The following is a 23782-nucleotide window of genomic DNA, read 5'->3' on the forward strand; positions in this document are numbered from 1 at the left end:
CAAGAAGAAGAATTTTGAATTTAAATTTGTTTATATTTCTGTGCCATGGCCATCTGTCTGTTTTCTGTTTTTACTGCGTTAATTTATGCAAAAATAATGCTTTTATTACAGTTTGTCAAAGCGCGGACCCTGGGAGTTTACTGGTCAGAAAATGTTCAAGAAATAAGGAAGGCCGGCACCAAAGAGCACTTCCAAACGCAGTTCCGCTCACTGATTCCTATTAGGCTGGCCTGAGCTTTAACAGCAATGAAAAATAAATGAAATTTCCATTTTAACCTGCTTAATAATAGCCATTTGGATGGCACTTAAGTATAAGTGCAAATATGTCTTTTAGATTGTGGTCGAAGCTTCCCCTTATTGCTTCTCCTCTCTTCATTGGACTTCATTTGGATACAAGATTGAAATTTAATTGCACCTGGTATCGATTCTGCCCACTATCCAACCTGAAGACTATTAAAAAATTTGTTATTGTTGAAAGTTAATTAATTCTTATCGCCACACAAAAAAAAAACAGCTCAAAGTTAATGGAGCGAAAACCGCAGTTATTCAGAGCAGAATAATCAGAGCTTATGTTGAACAAAAAAAGTGACTTTAAAAATTACTTGCACTGTATTTAAAAACAATTTAAACTCGATTGCAGGGACAATCATTTCTGTGGAAGTGGAAAGGCAACACGGACTGCGCACAGACGCTTTAAAGTATATCTATATCGGGTTTGGGGCTGTAAGGCGATTACCGTGTCCGTCCGCGGGTGCAGTGAGTGTCGTCTGTGCGCTCCAAGGAGAAGGAGGGGAGGACCACCTCCACTCCACTCCACTCCGCTCCACTCCGCTCCGATCCTAAATGTATGTACATAGGTGGTACAGCTAAGGATAAAATACTCGTATTGGCTAACAATAAAAGTGAGTGTGAGTGTGAGTGTTTGTAAGTGTAAGTAAAATACAATAGAATCCGTTAACGCTGGTTGGTTCTGGTCTACGAGTAGAACGTCAGCACGCTCGTCTGGTTGCCGCGCACAAACAGAAATGGGGGCATGTCGCGACTGAGACTCTCCAGCCAGGCCATGTAGAGGGGGGCGGAGACAATGTTCTTTCGGGGCATGGGCAGCGTCATGACCACCAGGTCCGACTTTGTCGACTGCTCCCGCAGGTACTCGCGTAGACGAAGATATCGATTGGTCTTGTCCTGAACGGCCAGCAGATCATCGTCACTTATGAGGGCTGTGAACAGGGATTGATTATAACTGCAGGCAGAATTTTACACTGTGGCTGTGACTCACTCTCGTCCTCGTTGAGGGTCGCCCTGCTGCTGTTGCCGTTCTCTGTCTCCTTCTCGCTCACCACAAAGTCCTTAATTAACTCATTGAAGAACTGCGTGGAGGATTCCAGGGGCTTCTTGGTTATGTCCGGTATCAGCGTCAGGTCAGAGTAGTCAATGCGAAACTTGGACAGCAGACTGGCCATGGAACGTTGCTCGAACTCCAGCTCCGAGTTTTTGTTTGCCAGCGCGTACACCCTGTGGGGGTGCACATTAATGTGAAGTTTCAGTAATTAAAATTTCCATTTAGAAGTGAAAGTGAACTTTGCACCAGGCACATCCACATGAACCGCATTCTTGCATAACCCAAAACAAACCCTTTGATGCATGCATCATGAAATGTGAGTTCCTTGGCAACGGAAAGCGGGCTTGCCGCTGCTTTTTAATTAATTTATACCCCCCATATTTGCCCCTCCTCAAAGTGTCCAGGGATTTATTTTCCACACTTAACGAGTTTTAGTCAAATTTTGCATTGAATATGTGAGGATTTGGGTGCTGTAATTCTGTTTCTGTTCATAAGCGCATTGGGGCGCCTTGAACTGGAACTTGAACTGCGCCAAAGCTACGAGTAGTTGCACTTTAAATTAAGGAAAGGAACAGGAAGCTGACGATGTCCCTGGCTTTGGCACAATCAGCAACATTTGTGGCCGCTGCAAAAAAAGAACTCTGAGCAGTGCAGGGAATTCATTTGCGTTCCCAGAGGAAAAGAGATAACTGCCGGAACCCGCAGACACATGTTTTGCTTACAAGCAAATGGATAAAATTACTGGCAAAAAAAGCAAACAGAAATGACGGGGAGTTGCGCGTAAGCCCGGTGGTCGGTCCTGCCAGTGCTTACCTCAATTTGCATGATTGCCAGGTGTGTCGCGTGCTGATGATGTAGGGCAGCAGGAGCGTGAGGCCGCCGTCGTCGTACAGCCACCAGACATCGATGACGGCATGGCTGCGCTTTCTCGTGAACTGGGTGAGGTCGGTGAGGATCTCCTTGGGCAGCTCCACGCCACCAGGGCCCCTGTAAAGAGAGGCTGGATCGTCGTGCTTCAGCTTGGACTTCCGCAGGGTGCTCGGCTGTTGGGTGCAAGTGTGACAGTGGCAAGTGGCACGCCGTTAATAATTAGCATAATGCGTTTTCCGATTTTACTTACCACCACATTGGCCGCCTTGGCCTCGAGCGGATCTGGGGAGCCGGACACATCCTTAGCCTGATTGCTGGCTATAAACGAGAGGTCGCTGGTGCTGGAGGCTGTTTGGGTGGCGAAAGGGGGTGCATCAGTAATGTGCTACAGACACGAAGAACGCTTAGAGTCTAGGCAAGAACGGCAAGGCAAAAGGATACGCTGGATACAGCGCAACAAAATTTAATTTCATTTCTTTTCATTCGGGACATGCACAGACGACAAGAGGCAAGATAGGAGCAGCTCTGTTGCCGCTTTTCAATATCCACTTTCCCTGCTTTATCGACAGGGCAGACAGAGCAGACAGTGTGCATATTGAAATCAACTTTATTTGTTTTGCAAAGCGGCACGTGCCACGGCCATGTAGGGGAGTATGAGCCGGCGGGATTTGCAGTCCCCTTCCTGTGGCCCCTCCACATGCTTCTGGCAGCCGCACACCCGGACATCCCTGCTGGACATTTTAAAATTTGAAATTTAAATTTACGAACATTGCATTAATTTTGTGGCATCAGATTTTGTCGAAAAGGTTGGCCATGCACAGCTGTGGAGCCATCGATGGGTTCGGAAGGCCTACGAAGAGCAGGGCCCGTGGCCATTAGCACCTCGTGTGGGTCCCGTGGCAGCTTGGGATTAGTTTCGATGCTGAGTGTCGTTAATTTGTTGGAAAGTTTATGGCTTAATTGGGACAACCAAAGGTTTCAAGCATCGAGGCGTCATGCAGAGCAGAACAGGCAAAAGGGCAAGAAAACAAAGGGCAAGGCGCATGCACGGTGTTTGGGTTTCTGGGTGGGTGGAGAGCGTCGAGTGTGTGGCAGGGGTGGCATCATTCGTATTCGTATATTTACCTACTCAGCCTACAACAACTTCACATTCCATTCAAGCACTTTAGGACACGTAAATCTTAGCTTAAACACAACTTCACCTGCACCTGGCCAGGAGCGCATTCTACGCAGACTCTGCCTAAAACGCACTGCAAAATCCCAACGGACAGCCGAACACGATACGCACGTATACGCACAGGTGTACGGTTACGAAGTGCACCGATTAACAGATTTTTGTGTGTGGGGAGGAGGAGGAGGAGAGTTTTGTGACTTTGATTAACCCTCCACTGGGACATGCTACTTACATTTGACTATCTTCAGGCTGTTCTCGGCATGGAGCAGGGCAGGGCGACCGCCGTCCTCTGTGGGGATTACAATTGTGGTGCAAAAGTGGACGTTGTTGATAGCAGGTGCAAATTGCATGTGGCATATTGAAGGTGTGGGTTAGGCAGGTGCGGGTTTTTGTGTGGGGAGTACACATGCAAGATATAATCGAAGACAGCATTGTTCATTATTCATGGGATACTGCAGACTCCTCCTGCAACGAGCAGCTGATTCGTATCATTTCTCACCTTGTGACACCGACACATTGCGACTCAGGGAGTCAATGCTGCCGCCCAGGCCATTCCCGGCGCTGCTGTCGACTGCCTGCAGGTCCCCAGAGCTCTCGTTGGGCTGCAACGTACGCGGCACTTCTGACACGGTCTTCCAGCCATCCTGCGAGCCCAGCAGCTGTGAACAGTCCAGACCCTGGGGCACACGAAGAATGGCTACAGAGAGGTACATGTCCAGGGCCTGTGGGGGAAAGGAAACGTCATTCATTGGCTAACCCGAAACGGAAACGGAATCGGAAACGAAAACCCACCTTGTGCATCACATTGAAGTATTGGTCGAGCTCCTTGTGCTCGCACGTCTGCCAGTCGGTCTTGTAGCCCAGCAGCAGGATGTTGGGCTTCAGCTTGCCAATGCCGGTGGCCTGCATGAGGGCGCGCGTCCCCGCTTCGAAGTCCTCCCCATCCACGAGGGCGTAGAAGCCCTTGACGCGATGCTTGCGGAACCAGTTGGCGGCCCGCTCCTGCAGGTAGGTGCGATACTTCTGGGAGCTGGAGCCGCGCAGCACATGGCCGCAGACGAGCAGCGAGAGGTTCTTGGTCAGCATGTAGGCGAGATCGACCAGCACCGGCCTCGTGTTGGGCAGTCCGGAGAGCACCAGGATCTGCGGTCGGTAGTTCTTCACGTGCTCCTCCACGTTGTTCAGCTGCTGCACCGACATCAGGGCGTTCTTGTAGGTCTGCGCCTGCGTGGTGGAGCCCCAGTTGACGTCCGGCTTCCGGTAGGCCACGATTAAGTACAAAGCCAGCACCACGGAAAATGTGATAAGTGCGGTGGCCCACGAGATGAGGAACATGACGGCCACACACAGTATGGCGCCCAGCAGACTCAGCCACATGTTGTAATACTGCTCAAAACAATGGGGGACTGTAATCATATGAAACGAAAGACGGGCGAGTGGTGGGAGTACCTTGAAGGTTGGACGCCAGCCCACTGGCTTGGCCAGACTGGCGTGGAAGGTGCTGAAGTTGATCAGCATGTAGGCGGCCAGGAAGAAGTTCGAGATGAGCGGAGCAATCAGATTCAGCTCTCCAATCAAAATGAAGCTGCAAGGGAACAGAAAGAGTGAGAAGACTGGGCTGGGACCATCTAGATTCTAGATGCATGCTGCACTTACGCTGAGGCAATGACAAAAGTCAGCACGTAGCCCCGCACGGGCTCATTATTTTTGCCGAAGCCCTTGGCGAACCACACGATCTTCGGGTAGAGCTCATCCTTGCAGAGTGCCTGCAAAGTACAATAGCAGTCAGTCAGAAAAGTCAGAACTGCCCTAAAAGCGCGCGTGGCGTTGCTCTGCCTTACCTGAAACACCTTCGGGGCCGAGACCAGGCTGGCGAGGGCCGAGGACAGTGTGGCAGCAAAGCAGCCTGCATAGATGAGCGGCCCGAAGCCGGACACCAGCTCAATCACCTGGAACGAGTGATGCAGTCCGAAATGGCAGCCACCTGTAAGGGCAAAGGATTAGCTGAAAACTGAAGGCTCCCATTTAAGTCCAATGTGTTGCATCTACCATCCGCACAGTCGAGGAACGCAAAGGAGCCATTGATCGCATCGGTAATATTTCCGGTGGCTTCACGGACCACTGCACCACCGCACTGCAGGACCATAATCAGGTAGGTGGCGGTGGTGATGACGATCGCGAGGATTGTGCCCTTTGGAATGGATTTTTGAGGGTCCTGGAAGGAGATGAGATGCAAGGTGGGAGGTGCAGTGTGTGGCTGACCAAAAGGTGCTAGGAGTGGGAGGGGACGTACCTTCAGGTCACCCGATATGTTGGCGCCCGCCAGTATTCCAGTTGCGGCGGGAAAGAAGATGGCAAAGACCGAGAAGAAGTCATGCTCCACCCCCTTATGCTCGCGATAGTCCGCAAACAGGTTGGTGCTGAAGGTGGTGCCTGTGGCAGTGGGGAGCCGCATTCCGTTAGACCTCCAAGGTCATCATACACATACTTAATAGTAAGGGACTCACCATTGTAGCCGATAAAGCCCTTGGCCAGGTCCTGCACGCTCTTGGGACCAATGAAGCTGCCGATGACAAAGTCGGCGATGGCCACCAGCAGGATGATCAAGAGTCCGATTTGTGCCTGGATGACAAGTGTTAAGTGTGAAGTGTGAAGTGGAGAGGGTTCAACGGGCGATCGTTTGAGCTCATTTGGCTATAAATCAATCATACAAACCTTGGCCTCCCACTCCATGCCGACGACGACGATGATCAGGAGCAGCAGTATGGTGACGCAGCCGATGATGCGCATATCCTGCACGTCGGCGTCGATGATTTTCCAGCCGAGGTCCCTCATCAAATCCAACATTGACTCGCAGAAGCCAACCACGTACATGGCACAGGCCACGGCGTTTGCCAGCGAGAAAATTAGGCCAATAGAGCCGCCAAACTCCGGGCCCAGGGATCGGGATATCATGTAATAGGTGCCACCTAGCCAAGGAAGGGGGAGGTGGAGTGCATTAAGACCATTTATAATAGCCCCGAGATGGCAATGGCAGATGGCAGATGGGACTTACCTCCTTTGATGACGCCATTAGTGCTTATCGCCGACATCGACAAGGCCGTGATGGTCGTGACAGCGGTCGTTGTCAAAATTAATACGAAGCCCTCAATGATGCCCGCCTGTCCCACCACCCAGCTGAGGCGCAGGAAGAGCATCACGCCCCAGATGTTCAGGAGGCAGCGTATGAGCACTCCTTTGATCCATCCGAATTTCAAGATGCCATTCATGGCGCCCGACTCGGGATCCTGATTCCGCGTCAAGCTGTGAGTGTTCTGCGGATGGGTATGGATGGAAATGGAAATGTAATGTGTGTGTGTGTGTGTGTGGGTGTGCGCCATGTGGGGGGCGTGAGGCAGGTACAGCAATGGTGGGTCGTGGTAGGAGAGGGTTTGGGCTCGGTTGCTCGGTTGCTCGGCTGCTCGGCTGCTCGACCGTTTGCAAATTTCAATAAAGCTGTCTAGTGTTGATAAATGATTATCTGCATGCTCCGACAACATGCCTGCCTGCCAGAGGGGGATGGGTAAATATTTTCCTCGCCCATGCAGATAAATATTTGGGTAAGCGATGGAGAGATTCTCGCAATTTGAAGCGGATTTGCATTCCTTTGAGCAAACTCTGCGATAACCGCAGTATCAGTAGCCATCGTCGTGGCTGCAGATGATTTCAATAGCCAGGAATCTGACCTGGCAGCGCACCCGAGCGCAGCCCGATGATGAAACTCTTAATAAATTAATCATACGCCACCGAGACCAGCCCCGCCGCATCAGTTAAACCAATTGAACTTTCAAACCTTTGGCTTTGAACGCAACCCGACAACCCGTCTCAATTGCTTATTGTTTTTAAAGCTGGACTGTTATTGGGTATATTCTTTCATTAACTATACTTAATTAGTTGAGAGGGTGTTGCCGCAGCTACATGGAGCTACATGGAGCTGCAGGGAGCTGCAGGGAGATGTTTCTGTTGTGCAACGCATTAATTGCCCAATCGAACGACCGAATCAGCCCCAAAAACAATTTAATTTATACGAGTATACGAGTAGTAGTCAGTCATTGCATTGCCAGTCGTTTAGCCTCTACGCCGTTACGCCTTCAATTGTCAGCAATCATTGGGGCGAAGTGTGGAAATCAATTAGAGCCAATTGGTGTCATTGCATTCCCCCAACCTGCCCTGAAAACTCACTCAAGTGACTCACGAAAGTCAGCTGAAAAGTCAGCGGCCTTTCCCTGTCGTCTGAGAAGGAAGGAGGCACCATGAGACGACGACGGGAGCATCGTCTTCAGCTGCCGCCACAAAATTCAGTTAGGACACGCGTCTGGTCCACTGCATTCGTTTTTGTTGGCTCTGCTGCGCGCCGCAATTGCTGCAACGGACAAGCGAATCCCCTGGGATTTCTTCGAGGGGTGCTAACGACCCTGCGGGCTCTGTTCTGGCTTTTGCGGTACTTGTACGACACGCTCCGAGCACGGATGCCACGGAGGCGCCACCGCATGCCCACACACGCATACAAGCGGACATGGACAGCATCGATTGGAAGAGGGCCGGATCCGGAGCCGAGTTCGGGTCCGGTAGTATTGAATTTGCGCAGGATTGGCGGGGTCGGGGGCGTATAAATATAAATTTAAATTTGCGACTCGTAAAGCATGCGTATTGTTATTTTATGGCGCCTGCAAAATTGTAATTTGTGGCTCTTGGGGGCCCACAGGGCGGGGTTTATAGCTGCGGCGTTAATATTCATTTAAATCGAATGCGCGGAATGGAGCCCAGCCGACCCAAGGGAGCACCTCATCCACCCTAAAAAGAGAGAGCACTCACCTTGCCCGTCAGCGTTGCGTTGTGCAGTTCGTCGAGGGTGGGACGGTAGGCCGCCTGGATGGACATCATGTTCCGGTAGTTGTCCAGACGGGGCAGGGCCTCGCGCGTGAAGTGCCTGTGGGTATGCAGCGGAGTTTGGGGATTGGAAAGGCGACCAGCAGAGGGGGGGAGCCCGCCACGACGGTCGTCAGTGGCAAGTGGCAATGGAAAACTGACCGAAAACTTTTACCATATTTCGTGTCGTAGATTTCGCTGTCCAGCAGCTCGCGCTCCTCCTGCGAATCGTTGGACTCGTCCGAATCGCCGCTCCGGGGGTCCACTTGGAAGCGTGTCGTCGTCTGCAGATCCCTGAAGCGGGACGGCTTATCCTTGTCGCGAAAGCTGCTCTTGATGGATTGCCTGCCAATTAAAACAATGAAGAGTTTTAGCAAGTGCCCTTTGTAAGCACTAAAAGGCTGCCATGGATCCAGCTTAAAGTGCGCTGATATTTCCTTAAACTGTGTAAAGTCTCAGCAAAAGCCAATCGACTGAAAGGCTTCCCAATTTAAAACCAAAATCAAATAGCTCATTTCAATTCAATTGAATCCAATTCTGTTCTGTTCTCGCCCTCCCTCCCCCAAGAGCCTGTTGAAAGTTGCAGTTTTTGATTGCTGCTCATTGTGCCAAAAATGTGCTGCAGCTGACCCCGGGGCACAGGGACGCACAGGGACACTCACGCACCCAGACAGCACCCCACCCCCTGCTCTTGGCTCTGGGTATTCTTTGGCCGACTGCATGGCTCTCCGATTGTCAGTGTCTGGCACGGCACCCCACTGATTAGAAGCGTCAATAGCAGGCAGCCCATTTTTCACAGAACTCTTTATAAATTCTGCTTGTGTGCCTACTGCCTACACGTAAAATGAAGCCAGAGCCAGAGCCAAGTGACAAGCATCCTGTGCTCGAGTGCTGGCTCTGTGCACACAAGTGTATCCCATCGGCCATTGGCTCTGCTCAATGGCCCCAAGATATTTGTATGATATGTGTTGGGCGTTGGTTTGTTGGTTTGTCAGTGAAACAGTTTATGGTTCTGCCTGCCTGCTCATGTGTGCCTGTCTGACTCTTCGACTTCTCCCAGGCTGCTCTATGATGGATACACTATCAATGGATACACATCAGAAATTAATTATCCATCGGGAAACACAAATCACTTGTTTAAAATTCGAGCGCATCCTTCAGTGAGCTTAGCATTAAATTAATCATCGACCCCCCTGCCGCGATGGCTGCCAATTTAATCCGACTTAAAGGCACTTCTACGTGTACACGTAGAAGGAAACCTTGAACACAGAAGGAAGGAGGAAGGACTGAGGTGGAGGGTGGAGATCGGGTTGCCCACGCGACCAGCCAGCCTGCAGTGGGAGAAGCGCGCTCATCTCCGCGGAACGCATTTCGTGACGAGTGCCTCCAAGTAGGCAATAAACGGGGCTATAATAAGTATTATCATAAGCCTCATTAACATAGACTCTCGACCCGCGACTCTCCAAGACACATTCCACACCGACAGGTGACGTCACGGGGCCAAACATTAAAATTAACATTTTATATACATAGGACCCTGCCCCTGCCCCTGCCCCCTACAATACTCAACTACTACAACGACACATAAGTCCATGATGTGTATGCAAATTGCCTGCCTCCTGCCTGCCTCCTGCCTGCCTCCTGCCTGCCTGCCTGCCGATGGGAGCACAGGCGTAAATGATTGTTATTAGAAAAAGTCTGTGATTCGTCGTGGCATTGCCTCAATCGGCGCTGCGCTGCAACGGGCTACTTTGTTCCTTTGCTTCTTTGGTTCTTTGGTTCTTTGGCCCTCGTCGACAAGCGAGAGGAGAGTGTTGAACCTGCCCGACTTCTTGTCCTGTTGGGGTGCCAGAGTTCGTCCAACTCTCGGGTAACTTGATAGATGCGCCAAGGCGTTGCTGTTCACGGTTGCTGGCCACTCCCAGGCATTAAGTTCGACAGAATTCCACAAAATTTAATCAATTTTGAGTGATGGGCAACAGGGCCTACAAATTACTGTTGCAGCAAATGTGGCGTGAATGATTAAAAGACCGAGATGCTCCCACAAGGAAGAGATTCGGAGGTCTTGGCAATGGCCAGTTACGATCTGAATACTCAAAAATCTACTCATTCCTCTGCAGATGGAATAGCAGGGGAAAGAGCGCCTTGCGAGCGATGATTCATTTGAATGCTTTGCCCCCAAAAGGTATGCTATTGCTGGCGATAACTTCTGAAGGATTTGCTTTGCCCCAGCATTCCGGACATCTTCCCCTTCCGGGGCTGCTTCCGTGAACGAGTGCGGAATGTTAACGCCATAATTAAGCGCGGACAAAACACAGGAGGCGACAAAAGCAAACCTCGTTTGATGGAACACTAAACAATTACCAGAAAATGAAAATGAAAATAAAAATGGAAAAACTCAAGCAAATTTCCATTCTTTCCCACAATGGACGCACACTGGGCAAAAGGTCGTGTCCCCAAAAACCGCACCCGAGATCTAGAATCCAACCCTGTAGCCCCCCGCCCCGCACTTACCTCTGTTGCCTAGGCTGGTGTTTGTTCAGCATTTGGGTCGCATCGAAGGCGTCGTCCTCGAGCAGTTCCCCATCGATGTTTGTCAGCCGGCGGTAGACTTCGTGGGGTCCCTCGCTGTCCCCGGTAGCGTCTGGCCCCGTTGGGGCCTGTGCCTTGCGACTATTGCCGTTCACCGGATTTACTTGGAACCTATTCGGGGGTCGGTCGGAGGCCGATCCCAGCTCAAAAGAGGTTGTGTCCGACATGGCGTGTGTCGTGTGTTTGTTTGTGGGGCGCGGGTCTGGTTGTGGGTCTGTGTCCTCGCCTAGGGGAGTGTTTTCTTCTCTGTGCGGGCAGGACTGCTGCGGTTTCCGTGTGTGCTGGTCGGTCGGTTGGAGCTCTTCGTATTCAATCGTCGTATCCGGCTCTGGACCCATTCACTGTGGCTAATTGTGTATATAAGCCGTCTTGTGTGTCCTTTTCGTCGGTCTGTGGGGCAAAGAAAAATCAGAACTTCCGTTACTGGCGAATAAAGTGAAACAGAACTCTCTCTCTCTCTCTCCCGCTCTCTCCGCGACGCTCTCAAGCTTAAAGCTACTCGAAATCTGCAAAGAGAAAGAAGCGAGAAAAGATTCACATAAATTAAACAGAAATAAAAATCTCATCCAAAATTCCTATTCCTGTTTCCAAGCCAGCCAGGCTCAGAGAATTTGCTGAATAAGTAAGTGGGACGGGTCACAAAACGAAGGGGTGGGGAGTGGGCATTTGTTTTTGTTTGTGCGTGTGGGCCCAACCGCTCATTCATATAAAATTAAACATAGTTTTACAATACCTTTGGGCCCTCATGGGCCCCTTTTTTCCTGAGCACACTCGAGAGAAAACTTTTTACTGTTTTGTACAAGAAAAAAAACGAACACAAAAACCTGTGTATTCCATAAACATTTTTGCATCCCTTCCCTTCGTTTGTGTCTCACATTTGTCTGTTTGGATGAGTTGCTGAGCCTCTTATAACCCTTTAACTATTTTTAGATAGCTGCTCGAAGCAATCGAATTCCACGTCGAGGTGGGTGCCTGTGACGGCTTCTTTTGGGGTTCCTGCTTCACTCGTAAAACTTATAGAAGCCACAATTTATTTATAGATAGAATTTATTCTTGACATAAGTGAGGCAATTGTCATGTGCATTTGTATCCACCGCAATGTGTTCTGTGATTATTCTTTTCAAGCTGAACGATTGCCAGACATTCTTCACGCTCTGGCCCAGAGCTTTCACTTGACAGAAATGTTCTTGACTTAATTGTTCTTTTGCGGCAGAGTGAAAAAGCGCTCCATGAAACGATTAAGGCGGCGAGGTGCAGCCGCTGGCTGGCTCTGACTGCCGCTCGACTAAAAATAGCTGCTGGGGCAATTGATGCAAATTAATCATGATTAGAGTTCCCCTGGCAACCGCATGCCAGGTGCGATGGATGACAAATGTGTGTGTGTGTGTGACGGTTGCTTTTTTGTGGAAGTTCACAGCCGCAGGAACCAAAGAGCTAATTCCACGGCCCAAAGGAGTCGTCGCATCAGCATCAGCTGGCGGATCCGATGACAGTCGTCGGAGGTCATTTGTCACGGGCGGGCCGTGGAACGGATGGACTACAGCGATTTATGGGTCAAGTTTAAGGCGCCAAGTGTGAAAGGCAACAATGCCAACAATTAGCATAACAAAACGCCCAACAGCAGCAGCATAATGGAAGAGTCCAGCAGCGGCAAGGGGCGCGGAAAGAGTGAAAGAGCGAAACGTGGGGCATGGCAATTACGCCAATTACGACAGAAATTTTTACAGAACTTGTGGGAACTTTGTTCAGCTGGGGATCAGAATTTGCACGAATTTATTGTGGCAATTAAGACTTTAATTCAATGAACCCAGTCGAGAGCCCGATGGGAGCCAGCAGTCGAGAGCCCCGCAGTCGCACGATACTCGCCCTGGACAGGCTCTCGTCCTGGACAGGTGCAGCAGACTTCTGCCGAGATTATCAGCGACAAATACAAAGTGTCACCTGTTGACCCCCAGCAGACTACTGCAGGCCATGACCTGATAAGGGGCGAAGCCAGAGTCAAAAGTTTCGAAGCCATCAGATGCTGGCCCGTGGCAGATAGTCCGCCCACTTCTGTGCTGGGCCAAGTTTCAGCGTCGCTTTGCTGATTTATGAGCCCTGTTCTGTTCTTATTAATTGGGCCATGAAATTCCCATTGCCAACATCAAAAGCAGCCGTTTAACAACCCATTCCGAGCGAGTTCCATCTTCGCTTTGAGTCACAAAATTGCTACGGGGGCCCCAACTGTAAAAAACGTATCTCAATAATTGTTGACACTGCCGCATCCGCTTAACGGCTACAGGCTACAGGCTACAGGCTGCAGGCTCCAATGGGGCAATTGCTCCGCCAATTTCGATTGCGGGAGGACTGTGATTCCGTCTTGGCTGCGGGCCCTGCCCTGCCCTGCCCTCCCTGTCCTGCTGCTCCCATTGCCTATTCACTGGCGAATGGGTTTTCCCGGGTACTCTTTTCATTGCTCAATTCAACGCCCATTCGCGTTTCAATTGCTTCAATAAAATGCGTTTTTTTACAACTTGTTCTACGCTTTATACTATCCGGCCGGAATTAAATGTGCGCTTTAATGGCACTGGCGCCAATTCCCCCCTCCAAGCCCAGCCCAGCTCAGCCCAGTGCTGATCGATGCTATTCAGCTGAGACTCCGAGAAACCCTTCAAGACATATTAAAACGGTTTGCTTCGGCAGCCTCAAAGTGCACTGCATTCAAGTGAATGTCACAGGAGGAACGAGGAGCATCAGAATGTTCTTCCCTCAGCTGAGTTTGCGTTGATGAAAATATTCCCATCTTTAAGCCTTTGAAGCCTTTTTATTTCTTGGCAAACACGAGTATATCCGCATTACATCAATACTAAAAGATATGGCAAAGCTTGTACTAAAAAGTAGCCATATCTGGGGGCAGAGGCAATTCGTTCGCACCAGTCGAAAAGTCAACAGAGGTCATCAAAACAAAAGTGCCTAGAAATTTTATTGCACGACCTCAATTACAAGATGCTGAGCAAAAAAAGCGCCGCAGCTATAAAACATATCGGAACATATCGCCAGCTTAAGGGCTAGTGCAGAGAGCGCGTACAAGACGGGGACGGGGACGTGACATGGACGTGGACAGGACATGGACGTGGACAGGACATGGACCTAAACCTAATGACCAGACATCAAGCACATCAGCATGTCACGCAATGTATGTACATACGTGGCATTTGGTGATGTCCTGGGCCACTGCAGGACATATTGCCTGATATTGATATAAATCGTTTTTATCCACGTATCGTAGACGGTATACGGAGCAAAAACAAAACTTTTTTTCGCCCCCACATCCTGCTGACTGACTGACTGATGCCAGTAGTGTGTCTGCGGCCGTATCCGGCCGTTCATCGGCAGATGACAGGAGGTCATCTGGGTAGCCGGCCTGCCTGCCTGCCTGCCTGCCTGCCGTCGAGACGTAGCCGGGCACACACACACCAACAACTACTAAAGGAAAAACATGGTATATACGGCCAGGATACGCATCAAAGCGGATTAACAAGGCAAAGACCCGGGATGGGAGCAGGACGATACCGAAGAGCAGGGGAAGAGCAGGCAGATACGGAGGCAGCAAAGTGTCAGAAACACACAGAAGCAAAAGTTGAGCAAGTCAAGCGTGCTGATCCGCATTGTATTACATTACTGTCCGCCCACTGGAATGCCCAAAAACACACTAGTGGCAACTAGCCGACAAGCAGGAAATCTACAAAAAAAGAAAGTCGGGAAATGGGGGAAAAATGCAAAGTGGCTATGGGGCTATAGGGGGCTGTGGGGTGGCTGTGTGGTGGATGTGTAGTGGCTGTGTGCCGAATAAGGCAAACTGTTTAGTAATAAAACAGAATGTTTGTCCATTTGGCTACCCGGCTAATTCTTTTAGCCCACATTTCGCGTCGGCTCCAAAGGGTTGCCAGATGTCTTCTGTCAGAGGATTTGACTCCGAGCATCAACTACTTAAGCGATTAAGGAGCTGCGTGCCGCCTAAGCCCAACTGACAGCCATTTGTCAGAGACCAGAGCAATGATTTAACATTTCTCATTTTAAAAGGAACATTAACACTTTAATGTCTTCTTGCCAGTGGGTAGCAGGTTCGGGGTCTCAGCATCATAGTCGGGTCTCCAGTCACACCACTCGGGGCAGCATATTTCCCCACATTCCTTTTAAAGGCATTGCACTACTCGTAGAGTGCGCGACTTCATTGCCACTTTCAAATGGGGATAAAACGATCGAATTCGACGTTGTTTGAGCAACGTGACATATTCGCAGTACTCCGACCATGGAACACACATATTTGTTGTGGCCTGCACTAGCAAACAAAGACGGGTCCCCTATCCGCATGTCAGTTGTTCTTGTATTTGGCGATGCCTATACATATAAATGTAACAAATCTAATTTCGAAAACCAAATATTAGTAGCACAATAATTGGAAATTCTAGCTTGCACTTGTGCATAAATATCAATGCCAGGCAATTTAATTGGCAATCATTTCTGCCCATCAGCCCAATTATTATATTTACACTTTGTGCAATTTGAATTAATATTTCCATCGAAAAGAGGAGAGCTAATGAATATATCAGCTATGTCAGCTGTCAGTGCCAGGAAATATATTTTCCTGACTTTCCATCTGCATGTTGTATCCTTTGCCACGAATTAGGTATGCCTTTTACACTCACAGAGAATTTGTTAAACAAAAGCCAATCTAATTTTATTTTATGTTCTCGCATTCAACCAGTGCGGCGTTCAGACTTGACCCAATTTAAAGCGAGAGCCGCTGTTAGCCGCCATAAACAGCAAGCAAGTGCAACAGGGGCAGCAGTTTTGGTGATGTCTCGATTGAGATTGAATCGAAATGAGGTGTTCCATGAGGCAACTCAAGCACAAGTACGCTTTAATAGAGCTGCTACCATAAATACGAGTCTGTTTGAAATCCAAATGACTATTCATTTAAGTGTACAAGCAGTAAGCTGCCCAGAAAAACACACAAAAATGTGTAGTTGGAATAGGAAAAGTCTGCATTTTGCACGTTTGCAGGAAAGGAAGAAAAGCCAGTATTCTGCCCTGGAAATATGGCAATAAGAATAAGTGGGGGCACATATTTTGGGGGATTTAATAGACAAATCTAATAGACAGACTAAAATGCAATTATTCTAAAGTAGATTTCCTTGACGCCCATGCTGAGGCAATTGTCAATGTGTGAATAATTCTCTGGAGTCTGGTGTCTGGTGTCTGCTTTAAACTGGGTCAGGCAACGCCACCATGAGTCTGCACTCAAAGAGAGTTGGGGTTCGTGATCAGACGAATATACACAGCTCCCACACGACAACCAGTCACACACCAGTTAAGGAAAGGAACCCCTTTGCACCGCACGACAGAGCTGTTCCACTCACTGATTTCTAGAGCATATTTTGCACTGCTCTCGAAACCTGTAAGTGAAGTCACAGAAATTCCCAAATTGCAATACGTTAACAACAACTTTTAAGCCATCCCTAATGGCCAGTAGTATTTGCCAGTACCAAAGGGATCAGTGGCCCAGCACCAGTTGCCTTTTGTGCGGCACATTTGGTTATTTATTTCATATGGTTTTTCGGTTATAAATTTCAAATGAAAAGCGCCATAAATAATATTTCGTGGGTTTTTATGCCGCAAGCAGAAGAAGCCCAGAAGTGGGCCCACAAGCTCGGCCGCTCTGTTAAGGGGGGGGACAAGCGGCATGGTGACTTTTTTTATGATTTAAAGTCGTAAAGTGCGAGACGGCGGCAAGTATTTACGACTCGGAAATGGAAATATCATGCCGCTGTGTAAGTACCCCAGCTGACTTTAGCTCTCCGTGGACTCCAAAGCGCACCCAAACAAAAAAAAACACTTCACTTATTTTGCCTCATTTGTGGCAACATAAATTAAGTGCAAAGGCATCCAAAAACACACGAAAAATCACACACCAGGCAGAAGCAGCACAAGACTGCCAGAATCAAAAAGGTTCATAAAAATGTATTGCTGGAGAGACTTATGTACATCTGTATGTACATCTGTATGTATGTATGGAAGAGTACCGCATGGACGGGCTATCGAATGGAAGGAATCGAATCAAATCGAAGGCCCTGTAGGAAGATTATTCGATTCGCAGGAAACGAAAGTGCGCTCGGTAAACGAAAACAATTTTAACAAGGAATTCCCAGTATGTGGAACGAGTGTACCAAAAGCAAATAAAAAAGGCAATGCCAACCAGAAAACTTATACGAATTTCAGTTTTAATAACCAAAGTAACTAAGCCGAAATTCGTGGAATTGTTGACGGCAATCGATGAGTATTCGTCACTTGATTCGCTTCGCTCTCTCTCTGACTATTTGCTGACCCAGCAAAAATACATTTCAACGGCAGAGGCAGAGCCCAAGAGTCGTGCTGATTGCTCAGTTTGTTCTCGGCCGGGCTTACATATTATTAAAGCATGCACCTGCCCAGAGTCCGAGTCCGAGTCAGAGACAGAGACAGAGTCGTAAACTTGAGCGGCGTCTCAAATGAATATTGTCGCCTTAGCCGCAGCTTAATGACCGCCTAAGTGTGCGATAAAAATGGATATCGGTCATGTGCGATTGTGTCTACCTTCTAGCGGGTGAGGTGCTGGTGCCACACGTCGTGTCCCCAGTCGTCAGCTAATGCCCCTCACATGACTAGAATGCAGACGTTTAGCATTGGAAGCACCACTGCCAAAGCAAGCAAAACTGCAGTTGCAGTTGCATTTTGTGGCCGCATATTCGGTATATAAGCACGTTCATACGTACGTACGTTGTTCTACTCGAATCTATGGATGGGGCAGAGGGGTACTTAAGCTCTGATTTTTGGCAAAGATTTAATTACCTGAAAGGGCGCTGTAAACGGAACGAACGGAACGCCCAGCTTACTCTGTGTACTCTGTCCCGAACCATTTTCTAGACACTGATTTGGATGGTTTTGGCCATTAACGGGTCTAATTGCTAAGCTGAAAGCAAGTTATGCTGCACTCAAAGGATTTTTGCGTAAGTAGAGGGAAAGTTTCCATTAAGAGCATTTTCCATAACGGACTCTCAACTCGGGCTGAAGGCTTAGGTCGTTTTTAATCGGAAATAAATGAATACATAAATACGCGTATTTTTATAAAACGAAAAACCCGTTAGATGTGTGATTATACACACAAGAAATATTTATATAACTTAATGTAAAAAACCGAGAACCATTGCAGCAGTTTTTTTCAGAACCAGCACTATTATTTTAGCAGCTCCCTGCTCCCATTGTTCAACAGTTTAGTATTGTACACATATTTATAAATATACTACAGCACACACACACACCCACACACGATACTGATATACCCGTGGGAAAGCACTGGGGGCTTCTAAGGGGCTTATCAAAAAAATTCTTTCCTATTAAAAATTACAACTGAAGAGTCTCAGTTAAATTGTATGCAATTCAAGTGCTGCGTGGAACTCATTGGGCATTGCAGTGAATGCAGATACCGATACCGACAATTATGTAAAAAAGTTTGATGGGAAATAAGCCACGTTAATACTCCCCAAAAAACTGTTGCCAACTGTTGCGTGAATACATACTCAATCCCATCCATTCCCATTCCCATTCCCATCCATTCAAAGGGCCGATGAAGGCACGAGCGCACGGACTTGACGTTGGCACGTTTCCTCAATTAATTTGGATGTGGATGGAAAAACATAAGTTTGCCGGCCAATTAACAAGCGCTAAGCCTTTTCTAATCAGCAACGATGCTGTGGCCATCACACCCCAAGCTTGACATCCATTACGGGCGGGTGCCAAACCCGTCTCCACTTCAGGTTTACTATGCAAATTTAAAGGTCTGCTATCTGCCACCACTTGGAACGAACAAACATTTAAATACAAAAATATTCATATACGTAAAGTGCGAACGAAACAAAATATTGATTGTTGGCAGTCGGGTAAAAAAATTCCGTAACTTTCCACAACAGAACCTTTAAAAACTAAATGTTAACACATGAACAATTTCCCCCGAAAAGTAATTCCAAGAAAAATAAATCTGCGGTCTAACATTTAAAGCTCCCGCAGGCACAGGCCAGAGTACAGAAAAAAAGTGTGTCTGTTGTTCGGGGGAGTATCTCACACAGAGAGAGAGAGAGGGAGAAAGAATCCCTATGAATACAGATGTACATACATATTTATGTATGTATATGTATCCGTACTATAATCCACATAATTTCACAGGTCATTGCACGGATTGTGAAAAGTGGCGTCAGTATGATTCACGAAATTTGTTTTAGAGAGACTTCTTCTTACATGGATCCTATGCTATGCTGGGCGGAGAACAAAGCAAAATGTGATAAATAGAAATGAAACGTTTGTAGCCATCCATCCATGCAGCAGAAGCAAGTATATACCATCTGTAGGTATTGTACAAATTCAAGTTTCTGGCCCACAAACAACAACAACAAAAAGGGCCATGCTGAATGCTGAAGCAAAGCAAGAACAGAGAAAACGGTTTACCTGGCCAATTGGGCCGCTGCTGCTGCTGGCTCATTAGTTGGGATTCTCCGCCAATACTTATACATACTTAAATACATACATATATATCATTAGTCTCAATGGGACTTTATGTTTAATGTCTTGGCCACTCGAAAATGGGTAACCCATTAACCATCCGTCCAGCAAACATCAAAGCAGCGGGTCTTGGTTTCGGTCTCTTATCTGAAATTCTTCTGATTAGCATGAAAGGAAGCTGGACCTGGGGATGTGGCTGTGGCTGTGGATGCGGCTGCTGTTGGAGCTAATTTTTGATTTTAATCAAACGCGTATTCAATTTATGAATTATTTTGCGGAATTTCACTGGATGGCTTGGAGGTGGGGAGCCAACCGCCGGCACGGCACACGCGTGCGTCCCATCATCACTTTGATTAGCAGATTTCTTACGCAAAAGATGTTTTACTTTTTGTATCCGACACTCGACACACGCCCACGCGAAACCCCACCGCCCTACGGGTGCGGCGTTGCCACGTCGCTGCCGTTCCGTCAATTGTCATAAATCTTGATTAAACGTGCAAAAGACAAAAGGCAAAAGGTGAAAATTGTCAACGCTGCAATTCGAATTCGCTGCAGCAGCGGCTTTGGTCGCAGCTCGGTGATTCCGTGACTTGGCGGGCCGCTTTGCATAATTTTCAGTCACTTTCCGAGCATTCATATACCCATTTCCGCCGTGGTCCACCTCCACAGCGAGTATCGTACCTCTTGACTGCCTCGCCTTGACTGTCTTGACTGTCTAGTCGCCCCAAGTGAGTGCCATCCATCCATCTATGCACATTGCTTGACTAGCTATTCCGAGGCACTCAGTCGCTTTGTCAAGGTTCGCAAGGTCAATGATTTACGAGTATTAGTTCATTTTTTCGCCATTCCGTTCCGTTCTGTTCTGTTCTGTTGTGATCTATCCGTTGTGTGTGTGTGTGTACTATGTCCTACTGCCTTTGTTCCCCCTCATTTCTCCCTCATTTATTGTCTGTGGCTGACAAGAAAAGCCTCTTGGATCAGCCAGAGCGCTAGCGCCAGTTGAGTTGCAAATCCTCCTCCTCCTGGCCGTCACTGCCATCCACCCAGATCCAGAGCCAGAGCCAGACGCCGCACAGACAGTCCACAGACCAGGCAGTCAGCAGGAAAGGCAGTGACAATCGGAGCGCTGCATTTCCATTAGTTATATTGTGTCAATGGCTGGCTGGGCAAATGGACAAGTTAATCGAGGCATGCGGCTGTGTTCGTTTCCGCGCCTTTATCCGCTCTGACAGGCGCTGTGCTCCGATCCGAACTGGAATTTCTCAGACCATTCATCGGTGCGCGTGTGTAAGAGTTTACCAAATGTCGGTGTATATAGGACACGACCTTCAAATGCAACCCCCTTTGAATGTGGATCGGTAGGTCTAGGTTAGGGGTTGGACAGCAGCAGCAGCAGCAGTAGCAACCCTGAAGCTGCAATGGGAATTCCGTTGCAAGGGCTGGCTGGGCTAATGTCTGTCTAAGCTTCTTCCGGGCAGCTGCTCTTTTCTGCTTTTCCCTCCACTGAGTTTTCTTTGCTGCACTTCACGCAGGTGAGAATAATTCAGCCACAACATAATTTCAATTGTTTCTTGACACGAAATAGTCCCCTTAATAAATTAAGTCGTCCACTCAAGCGAAATTAATGGCAACTCAATAAAGTCCTTGGGATGTAATGCACTTATATAAATAACTATTTTAGATTATCTGTGTATATATTTTGATTAATTTGTGCACACACAAATGAAAATGAGAAAACGTCTTGTGCAAGCACAAATGAGCATTTAACCCGAAGACACCCAAGAGCGACAAGTGACCGCAAAGTGCATACATACATACATATGTACTTAAGTGTGTCTCTGGGGGAATGTCATAACAACGATTACGTCCGTCGGTTAGTACAGGAAAACAATGATCTGTGCATACCCTGTCTCTTGGGCCCTAAAAACAGTTGCCAATTCCATGAATATTTACGTGCATCGTGCAGTAGACTGTCGTCGGCACTTGTTGTATTTCCTCATATTTTACATGTTTGATGAGACAGGGACCCGGAAAACTCGCTAATAGCTTTCAAGTTCAAGTGCACTCGTGGGGCACTTGTTGTGCAGTGGGCCAGTGGAGGCAACACTCAACATTAAACATGAATTTGTAAAGTGGCCGGAGAGGAAGGCACAAATGACAACAAACACGCTGCTGACCCATGCGGATGTCTTGGCCCCACAGATGATTATACAACCCTAAGAAATCTGAACGAAAGTGAGCACTATTACAGGGAGCTCTCATAATTTGATAGTTCGGATGGCACGGCACAATGGATGGTTTATTAAATTACAGCAGAGCGTAAAGACAAAAGGAAACCACATTCTTCTCGAATGTACATACATACGTAAATACGTACGTAGATAGATAGACAAAGGAGAGTGGGTTCTAGGGCCCACATGTTTGGCTTTAAAGTAAATAAAAATTCTGTATACGTAGAGACTCGTATGAACTTACCGAAATCAAGTGGAAAGTAGAATCCAGCTGCCTGGCTATTAATTAATGGATGGGTTCTTCGATACAAGAGTCGTATTTTTTATGAATTCGTTCCACAGAAATTTTGTTGACTTTCTTTTGCTTTTTGTATTTTACCGAATCCAAAATAACTTATTCACTTGGCACACACTCTCCACACTCCACTCCACTCATCGGCAAACATTTGCTCTCGCCAGCGGGCAGAGGGAATGAAGCTCCAGCGCTATGCTTACAAATAATTATTATCAGCACGAAACGAGGCACATGAAACACAAGCCAGACCGACCCACTTGGAATTCCCCAAATGTACTTTCCACAAAGAAACGCACACACAAATTGGATGGTTTTTTTGGATGTACAAAAGGGCACTTTGCGTTTACATTCGCATCAGTCGCTTTCGGTCGCTTTCACGCTAATATATGTAGGTATGTATGTATGCATGTAGCACTGCAGCCAATCGTAAACGCTTGCAACGTAATTAAATGTGTTCGGAGCTGCTAACGGTACTGCGATCGGCTTGACTGATCAACGTCAACGAAGGGTGGGGCTGGAACACAAAATCTTTCCTCTTTTTTGCACACAACAAACCTAACAATCTTATACTCGTACACGAAACGCACTTGCCTATGGGGGCTTCTTGCTAAAATAAATATCTATTTATTATGCAGCACCAAAATAAACGGATCGGAGAAGTATCCCCAATATTTACTTCTTTTGGCCACTCGATCTGCACGGGAATCACGGGAACATCAACAAATAAACAAACTCAAACGTGGCGCTGCGCGGCGTGTCGCTCCGATCGGGGGAACATTCAGTTTTTAGAGTCGGCGAAAGACTGAAACGAGCTAGCTGTGCGATCGAAACATCAGCCAATTCGCCTCTGTTGTTCGCCCGCGGCGAACAAACACACGACGACGACTCTTCGGCAAAGCATAGCATACACTCGTACGTACTTATGACGTGATCGATTCGAAATTGCCGAAACGTGCTCTAAAAAAATTCCACTTTCATGCACATGGTATGGAATGGATGGGATGGGATGGTCATGGCGCTGGAGTTGGAGTTGGAGTTGAATGTGGTATTATATAGGGGCTACTATGTAGTACATAGTACATATGTATGTATGTGTCTCCTATCCGTGGTGCGTTGATACTGTGTATTGTATTTGCTCTTTCTGCCTCCCCTCCCTTGCGATATGCCGATTCAGCTTGTTTTCCGAGGGGATTGTTTCTAGCAGAGAGAGAGCGTAAATAAACAATATACAGGGGTGACAGCCCAAAAGCAAGATGGCTCTTAATGCTGCAGTTAACAAGATTTCTTCAAGAATTAAGGCAATTGAGAACAACTGTAACTTTGGCCGAACTTTGGCTATCGAAAAACAATCATTCAAGAATTTGCAGAAAATCCAGCATGGCAAGGATGTACATATGTATAAGGATAATCGCTTATCGATAATCATTTGCAGAAATTTCGCTTTGAAATGTAATTGTTCAAACTGACAAACAGGGGTTTTTCAACACAACCGAATGCAAATAACAGCCGGCTGTTTGCTGCCATCGAATCGTGTGTAAATATGTCCATTGTGTCGCTCCTGTTGTTGCCAAGGGCTCTGAGGGGTAAAATTTAATCAAGGAGCTGGTCCACAGCTGGAAGCGCACCCAACGAAACCAAACCGGTTCTTGGTGCACACTACCGGCGAACAGTCAGGTGCAGGCTACATATGCAAATATTTGGCGTTGCGATCGCCGATAGAAGAGAATAACTGGCAGTCAAATTGTGGGGGGAGACCTTCGGTAAATTGGAACTTGCTATCTGGCATTTTCAATGTT

The 23782-nt window shown here is 47.8% G+C and overlaps 1 protein-coding gene across 6 annotated transcripts; it reads right to left on the reverse strand.

Moving 5' to 3' along the window:
• Positions 1-461: 461 nt before the first annotated feature.
• On the reverse strand, positions 462-22775 carry LOC111081421 (bumetanide-sensitive sodium-(potassium)-chloride cotransporter). 6 transcript variants are annotated; one of them, XM_022377486.2, is made up of 19 exons: positions 22663-22775; positions 10809-11276; positions 8457-8639; positions 8241-8355; positions 6442-6700; positions 6102-6355; positions 5894-6008; positions 5680-5819; positions 5436-5601; positions 5228-5370; positions 5043-5152; positions 4836-4971; positions 4179-4772; positions 3886-4108; positions 3619-3675; positions 2463-2560; positions 2156-2385; positions 1280-1515; positions 462-1220 (listed from the first exon to the last, which is right to left on the reverse strand). In XM_022377486.2, exons 2-19 carry the CDS (start codon positions 11222-11224, stop codon positions 976-978), a joined length of 3720 nt encoding a protein of 1239 aa, XP_022233178.2. In that variant the 5' UTR covers positions 11225-11276; positions 22663-22775; the 3' UTR covers positions 462-975. The 6 variants fall into 6 exon arrangements, with proteins under 6 accessions (XP_022233178.2, XP_022233176.2, XP_022233174.2 ...); XM_022377484.2 differs by having other exon boundaries at positions 22591-22775; XM_022377482.2 differs by having other exon boundaries at positions 22578-22775.
• Between the last annotated feature and the right edge of the window lie 1007 nt (positions 22776-23782).

Source organism: Drosophila obscura, unplaced genomic scaffold, assembly GCF_018151105.1.
Source record: "Drosophila obscura isolate BZ-5 IFL unplaced genomic scaffold, ASM1815110v1 contig_170, whole genome shotgun sequence".
NCBI classification, from domain to species: domain Eukaryota; kingdom Metazoa; phylum Arthropoda; class Insecta; order Diptera; family Drosophilidae; genus Drosophila; species Drosophila obscura.

Bases quoted from the DNA above. Each gene is read 5' to 3' on its own strand.
- LOC111081421 (XM_022377486.2), bottom strand. From the start codon at position 11,224: ATGGGTCCAGAGCCGGATACGACGATTGAATACGAAGAGCTCCAACCG. The intron at 6,356-6,441 runs GTAAGTCCCATC...TTCCTTGGCTAG, and splicing joins TAATGGCGTCATCAAAGGAG to GTGGCACCTATTACATGATA. The intron at 4,773-4,835 runs GTACTCCCACCA...TGTTTTGAGCAG, and splicing joins GCTGGCGTCCAACCTTCAAG to TATTACAACATGTGGCTGAG.